The 8,118-nt window shown below is 47.3% G+C and overlaps 1 protein-coding gene across 1 annotated transcript; it reads left to right on the forward strand.

Annotated features, from left to right (window-relative positions):
- Positions 1 to 5,962: 5,962 nt before the first annotated feature.
- ASCL3 (achaete-scute family bHLH transcription factor 3) lies at positions 5,963 to 6,727 on the forward strand. Its single transcript, XM_017345274.3, has one exon. The coding sequence runs from the start codon at positions 5,995 to 5,997 to the stop codon at positions 6,577 to 6,579; it is 585 nt and encodes a 194-aa protein (XP_017200763.3). The 5' UTR covers positions 5,963 to 5,994; the 3' UTR covers positions 6,580 to 6,727.
- Positions 6,728 to 8,118: the final 1,391 nt, after the last annotated feature.

Here is an 8,118-nt window from a genome sequence, read left to right on the forward strand (position 1 = left end):
CTGATTAAAGAAATTGAAAAGCTAGATGAAGAGATTTCCTATGATCATGGATAGTAGGGCTCAACATTTTTAAAATATCAGTCCTTCCCAACTTGATTTATAGATTAACCATCCTCATCAAAATCTCAGAAAGTTATAGTGGATATTGACAAACTAATTCCAATGGATATTTGGAAAGACAAAGACCCAGAATGGTCAGCATGACGTTAAAGGGGAAAAACAAAGTCAGAGAGCTGATGTTACTCAACTTTGACATTTACTATAAGCCAACAGTAATTAAGGTCGTGTGATGTTGTCAAAAGAATAGACGAATAGGGACCAGTGTTGTGGCATTGCAGGTAAAGCCACTGCCTGCAATGCCAGCATCCCATATGGGCACAGGTTCTTGTCCCAGCTGCTCCACTTCTGATCCAGGACCCTGCTAATAGCCTGGGAAAAGCAGTGGAAAATGGCCCATGTATTTGGGCCCCTGTCATGCATGTGGAAGATCTGGATGAAGCTGTTGGCTTTGGTCTCGCACAGCCCTGGCTGGTACGGCCATCTGGGGAGTGGACCAGTGGTTGGAAGACTCTTTCCCTCTGTAACCCTGACTCTCAATAAATCCAGGTGTTTTTTTTTAATAGATATATCAATGGAACAGAACAGAGCTCAGAAATGGACCCACATAAATACTGTCAACTCATCTTAGACAAAGGAGCAAAAGGAATACATTGGAGAAAAGGAAATTTTTTCAACAAATGGTGCTGGAGCAATTCAACATTGATATGCAAAAAAAAAATCTGGACACAGACTTTATACTCTTGGCAAAAGTTAACTCAAATTGGATCATAGGCAGAAATGTAAAATGCAAACCTATGCAATTTCTAGATGAGAATGTAAGAGAAAATTTAAATTATGATGAATTTTTAGATACCATACCAAAAACACAATCCTAAAAATCATTGTTGAGCTGGAAAAATTTAAAACTTTTACAAAAGATATTGTCAAAAGAATGAGATCAGCCACAGACTAAGTGAAACTATTTGCAAAAGACGGATCTGATAAAGGATTGTTATCCAAAATATACAGAAAACACTTAAAAATGGACAAAAGTCCTGAACAGGCACCTTACCAAAGATACACTGATGGCAAATATGCATATGAAAAGATGTGTCATTAAGGAAATGCAAATTAAAACAATAATGAAATGTCATTACATGCCTATTAAAATGCCCCAAATCCAGAACACTGACAACACTAAACGCTCATGAGGGTGTAGAACTCTCCCTGATTTATGCTGATGGGAATGCAAAATGGTATAGCAATTTGACAGCTTCCAACAAAACTAAACATGGTTTTACTGTATGACCCAGCAGTCAGTCTCCTGGTAATTACCCAAATAAGCTGAAGTCATGTGTCCATGCAAAAACTTGCATGTGGATGTTTGTAGCAGCTTTAGTCAGAATTGCCAAAACTTGGAAGCAACCAGGATAACCCTTCAGTAGGTGAATGGATAACTTGTGATACATTCACACAATAAAACATTCCTCAGCATTAAAAATAAGCTTTCAAGGCATGAAAAGACATGGGGGGGGGGGGACTTAAATGCATACTACCATGTGAAAGAAGCCAATCTGAAAAGGCTACATACTATGTGATTCCAATGATATGGCTTCTGGAAAAAGCAAATCCATGGAGATGGTAAAAAGATCAACAGTTGCTGGGGTTAGGGAGGAGGAGGCAGAGGCAGAGCACAGAGCTGTTCTGGGGCTGTGAAGCTTCCTTATGAAACTAGAAAGGCAGATATGTGTCACACACTTGTCACATCCACAGAATGTAAATATGTAACACCAAGAGTGACTCCTAACCTAAAGTATGGGCTTTGGGTGGCAATGATATGACAATGTAGATTGGTCAAGATGCTGGAAGAGGCTGTGCATGTGCAGGGGCAGGCAGTTTATAGGAACTCTGTACATTTTGCTCAGGAGAAAAATGGGTGCAAAAAAAAATCTAAATTCACATTGACCTTCAAAGTTTGGGCTTTAATCTCAATCTGCCTGAAAGAATACTGGCCAACATTTGTACATTATGACCATTATTGAAGAAGACTTTCCATAAATATTATTATAAAATCATATAAACCAGATGATGCAGGAGGACAGGTAGACATTCTTTAAAGAAAAAAACAGTTTGTTACAAGTGCCCAGTTTTGTAAGCAAACCTCTCTAGTGAGCATTGTTACGTGTTGTGATATCTACATTCTAGGTAGAAAAAAAACGGCTAAACCAGAACTGAGCAGTTCTGTTTAACCGTAAGCTACTTTGCCTGTTGTTACTAAATGATCACCTATAAATCAGGCTAAGTCTGACCTCAGCGCAGAATACAGCATCTTGACAACAAAACTCAGGTGAGAGACTAACTTCTCCCCAGTGGGGGCGGGGTGGGGGCGAAGAACCACATGGTTTGCTAGACAGTCCCTAGACACAGTTGGTAAGTGGTGGAGTTTTGTCGGCTATCTGATCATTCTATTATCTTACACTATCAAGTGTGGCCCACAGAATGAAAGATCCAAACTTTGCTGGTGATTAAATCATCTCCAGGAGCGGAGACTTTGGGTCTGGAAGTCAGGACACCAAGGTCTGGCTCCTGCTCTGCGAGCAGCTTTGCATCCGTAGCAGCCTGTCATGCCTCTGTGAGGCTGGGGCAGAGGTCTCTAACCTTCGCCCCGCCCTGGCATGCCGAAATTCAATTATTCGTGTAGTTGTAACTTTGTGTTTCTTACATGCCAGTTATTTTTGGTGCTGAAAGTTGAAGCTTTTATGCTCAGCAGAGCATCCAGAAGCTGTCACAATTTTACCATTTAGACCTCTTCATTTATTTCCCAGAAGAGTGCAAAGACAGAAACCTGAGATTTTTCTCGAGATAGGTGTTTGTTAGTTGTGCATATTTCTGGAAACATGAGTCCTGGCACCAACAATCTGAATTGCTTTCATTTAAAAATGTGTACTCAGGGCCGGCGCCGTGGCTCAATAGGCTAATCCTCCACCTTGCGGCGCCGGCACACTGGGTTCTAGTCCCGGTTGGGGCGCCGGATTCTGTCCCGGTTGCCCCTCTTCCAGGCCAGCTCTCTGCTATGGCCAGGGAGTGCAGTGGAGGATGGCCCAGGTGCTTGGGCCCTGCACCCCATGGGAGACCAGGAAAAGCACCTGGATCCTGGCTCCTGATTTCGGATCAGCGTGGTGCGCCGGCTGCAGCGCGCTGGCCGCAGCGGCCATTGGAGGGTGAACCAACAGCAAAGGAAGACCTTTCTCTCTGTCTCTCTCTCTCTCACTGTCCACTCTGCCTGTCCAAAAAAAAAAAAAAAAAAAAAAAAAAAAAAAAAAATGTGTACTCAATTTCTACAAACATGTCCAGGCTTCCTAGCTTCCTATGTTGAATCTCTTCATTGCTGCATTTGTCATCTTTTTCTTACTGGAATAAAAGGCAGTCATATTTAAATGCTGCTACATTGATTAGTGAACTTACTGGGAATGCTCAATGGAAAACCTTGTCAATATGTCTCCAAAGACACCATGTTCTTTTTCCAAGAATTATGCAAAGGCTTGTTAAAATCTAGGAACTTCTAATTACCTGTGGCATATACAAATTTTTCAGATCCCCTCTGGATCAAGATTTTAAGACATTATATCATTGGCTTTGATGACATCTGCTTTACTTTTTGGTAATCATTGTTAGGGAATCAATCCTGCCTTGTTAGCTACAGGCCAAAAGAAGACTGTGCTCTTCTGAGAACTGCAGTCACGCAGGCTCCGTCCCCTCCTGCCATCATTTTACTGCTTTACCCAGCAGAATTCCTGGCTTGGGAATTTCCTAACTTGTGTCTCTCAGCAACTTTTTTCTTTTTGACAGAATCTTGGCCCGTTTTTAATCTTCCAGAGATTTTTGTTTTATGTTAGTTATTTTAGGTCATTTGGTCAGTCATTTGGAAACTCATTTCCTGTTCCTCTGTTTTCATTTTTTAATTGGATCTCTCCCACTTATCTCATCTTCCCTGCCATAGGCAGAGCTTTTCCTGGCATTCCCTCCTTCTCCAGCCTGGTTCACCATAACTTTTTATAACCCTTCCCAGCTGCCGCCGCCCTGTGTCCATATCCTCCTGGCTTTTCAGAAGCCACACTCGATACTGGAATTGGAACGCACTTGAAATCTGGCCTGAGAGGCCGCTCCCCGCATTACCCAGTGCAGCCTACAGGAGTTTCGCCACACTGGGGTAGACGAACAAGTGACAGTGCTGGCTAACCTTGCTTGTAAATATTAGGACTGCTTGGGGAGAGTTATTTTGTTTGTTCGGCTTCTTATATGCCAAGTGCACAGCACAAGTGGCTCCTAAAGGCACTGAGAACCCACACCCCTCCGACAGTAACAGCCACGCTCCTCCTTTCATGGGGGACCACGATCAGAGTTCAGCTCCTTTTCCGAGTTAGGTTATTCACATGTCCACAAACACGCGTTGGCTGGATCAACGTGGACGTCCCGCCCTGGGGAGAACACAGGCCATGTTTTCTACCAGGTGCAGCTGAGAAAGGACGCACCACAGCCTTCGCCTGGGAAGAAAGGAAAGCGGAGAACTCACGGCTGTGCCTGGTGCAGTGTTTCTGTGTTTGTGTTTTCTTTGGGTCCTCACAGCCTCTCAGCAGAGTGCTTAGTATCTCACTGGACCCGGAAAAAAGCTGAGGCTCAAAGAGATTGGGAAATCTGCCTAAGGACACACAGCTCCGCAGGGGTACAGCCAAGACTGACACCCAAGGGTGTAAGACTGAAAGAACAATGCTCTTTCTCCTGCAGCGCTGGCCTGCCTCCCAGCTAACCAGCTACACGCAGTGCCCCTGGAAACCCGATGGCCACGTGACCAGGGGGAAACGCACGAAGTAATGGTGGTTTAAAGAATGAGGTGGAGTCTGACCTCATCAGAGAGGGGGAATGTGCTGGTTAGTGTGGGGCCTCTCGGGATAGAACTTTCTCCTCACGGTCTGTGAAAACCAAGCCAGCAAAACCTAAACAGAGATGCACTTTACTTCTTAGAAGTTCTGTATAAGTAAAAAGTTATAAGTTGACCCAGTTTTTAATGTCTTGGAGGAGTTGCTCACCAAAGGAGTCTCCTGTATTTATTTTGGGTTTTGTCCCTGGGCTCTCAGGAGTCGGCCTGCCTGGTCAGCAGCTCGGGTCCCACCCGCACGACAACTGACTTGCCTCTTCATCAAATCAATTCGGGTCTTTCAGAGAAACTTTGTATCACTACTGTAAGTGTGAAACCCGTATAACTCAGCAATTCACAGAAGTCAGCGGAAAAATATTAAAGTGCAGCTAGATCCTTCGCTTGTTGGAGGCTTGGCCTGAGGGGGTTCCGAAGCAATACTAGCGGTGGGGAGGACACATTCTCACCAAGCAAAGGCTTTTAGCTTTGCCATCACGAGGACCAAAAAAGAACGGGAAGGGGAACAGCTTTCTCACAAGGCGATTCAGCATTTTGTTTGTTTGGACAGGCAGAGTGGACAGTGAGAGAGAGACAGAGAGAAAGGTCTTCCTTGTGCCGTTGGTTCACCCTCCAATGGCCACCACGGCTGGCGCGCTCCAACCCGCACACCGCACTGATCCGATGGCAGGAGCCAGGTGCTTCTCCTGGTCTCCCATGGGGTGCAGGGCCCAAGCATTTGGCCATCCTCCACTGCCCTCCCGGGCCACAGCAGAGAGCTGGCCTGGAAGAGGGGCAACCGGGACAGAATCCGGCGCCCTGACCGGGACTAGAACCCGGTGTGCCGGCGCCGCAAGGCAGAGGATTAGCCTAGTGAGCCGCGGCGCCGGCTGTGATTCAGCGTTTTTTAACGCAGCGTGCGTGTACCATTAAAATCCTCTCGCTCCGCACAAAATACTCTGACCCCATCTAATTTCCCAAATGAGGTCAGGAACTAGTCCGCAAGCTAGCACGCCATATCTGCTCTCTTTTGGAGTGGCCAAATGAGTAAAACTCGGTTATGTTTCCAGGTTAAAGAGGAAACGATGGACAAGAGAAGCTGTTCTAATCCGCCAAATAAACTTCCGGTCTTCCCCGATCCCGCCCACTCGCCACTGGGCAGGTCCTTCTACCTGGACCCCATGGTCACTTTCCACCTGTACCCGGAGCCCCCACTGCCAGCCCCTTACTCCGAGGAGCTGCCACTGCTGCCTTTTTCCAGTGACTCCCTGATCATGGAGAATTACGGGGAGCCCTACCCTTTCCCTTTCCCAATGCCTTATCCAAGCTACAGCAGGTGTGAATACTCCTACGGGCCGGCCTTTATCCGGAAAAGGAACGAGCGGGAAAGACAGCGGGTGAAGTGTGTCAACGCAGGCTACGCCCAGCTCCGCCATCACCTGCCGGAGGAGTATCTGGAGAAGCGACTCAGCAAAGTGGAAACCCTCAGGGCCGCCATCAAGTACATCAACTTCCTGCAGTCTCTCCTGCACCCTGCCGATGCCGCCACCAAGCACGCCCCGGGGCCGCGGTCCTCCATCACAGCAACCGCCAGCCGGCACCCGGACCCTATTTTTAGAATTGTGTGATTCAGGATTTCCAAACAGGAACAATGTCACAAAATGGGGGCCCTCACAGCCTCCTTCCGTGGTTTCCTAAATGTAATTTCTGTGTGTGTGAGCAGACAGCGGCTCTGCCACTAAGCTGCCCTCGTGGTTCCTTGCCTGGATAAGCGTTAGCTTGAGTAGACTAAGATGCTTTGCTTCCTTTCTTTCAAGAGCTCTCGGGGAGCAGGTGCCCCAGGCTTCTCTGTTGCTGCCCTTGGCACCCTTGTAGCCAGAAGCTCCCACAGTGACACACACAGCCTCGCACACAAGCTCCCCCGGGGCTTGCTGGGCTCTCTTGCACACACTCGATGTGAAACAATCACAGTGAACCTCCCTTGATGTGTCAGTTTGGTGGTTTTTATTTATTTGCGCTTGACAAGAAGTCACAATATGACAGCGTCTCGGGACTAAAGCTCAAGCAGTTCACAAAGCCTTGTTGTCTTTGAAATTGGTTCCGAGCCGCTTTCTCCTGCAGACACACTTCTCCAGGTAGCTTAGTACAAGAGTAGGGGTTAAGAAGGCAGGCTGTGCAAACACGTCCTCTGTCTGCTCCAGGCCTTGGTTTTTCATGCACAAGATGAGGATAGAGCAGACTCCACGTGTTCGCCATGAGGATTACCAGTGCCCGGCACGCAGGTGTTTCTAACCATTGCTTCTGATAGGCGCTGTTCTCAGCCGTGGCACATTTTGTCCCCAGCATCCCCATTCGCTTCTTCTGCCAAGCCTTTCCTTCAGCCCTGGGAGACAGTCCCCGCCCCATGTCTTGGGGTCTGCCCTCACAGGGTCTCAGCTCTGCCTTGTTCCCTAACTCCAAGTCCCATATGTCACCAAGCCCAGTCAGGACTTATTCACACTGTGACACTCGCCTCCATGTCATGTCTCTCTGTGAAGTCACCCCCAGCATCCTGTCCTGGCCATTCCTTGATTTGATTTATTTCTGCGGCAGTTGCCGATTCTGCTGTCTTCACATCCGGGATACCCATCTCCGTGTTCTTCAGTAAAGGGCGCTCCCTGGAGGACAGGGGCCAGTCATTCATCCTGCATTGCTAGCACCCAGCAGAGCCTCAAATCAGCTTGGTGCAGCAAATGCTGATGGAGACTGTTTTCCTGTCCGCGTGTGTCTGGGTCGCTGCTGACAGTTTCTTCTCCAGCCTCCTGGGCTCTGTTCTCACTCAGCTTTCCCTCACTCCACTGTTCTTTCTTCAAGCATTCCATGCCACTTCGTCACTCAAACCACCTGGAGATCCCCTTCTGCCTACTGTTGTTAAATCCATCTGCTGGATTTTCAGAGTTCCCTATAGCCTGTCCCCGGCTCAAAAATCCACGTCTCGATTTTCTCTGGACTCCCCCAAAAAGAGTATGATGGTCTTGCAAATGCTTCCTTCTCTCTTCCTGAATAACCTGGAACATTTCCCTTTTCTCCATTACACTGAGGAACCCTTTGCTCACTGCCCGAGAGACTTCCATGGTCTGATTCTCTAGCTTTGTGTGCTCTTACTCAGCCTTTAGACATACGGTCCG

This window comes from Oryctolagus cuniculus, chromosome 1 (assembly GCF_964237555.1).
Source record: "Oryctolagus cuniculus chromosome 1, mOryCun1.1, whole genome shotgun sequence".
Classification (NCBI taxonomy): domain Eukaryota; kingdom Metazoa; phylum Chordata; class Mammalia; order Lagomorpha; family Leporidae; genus Oryctolagus; species Oryctolagus cuniculus.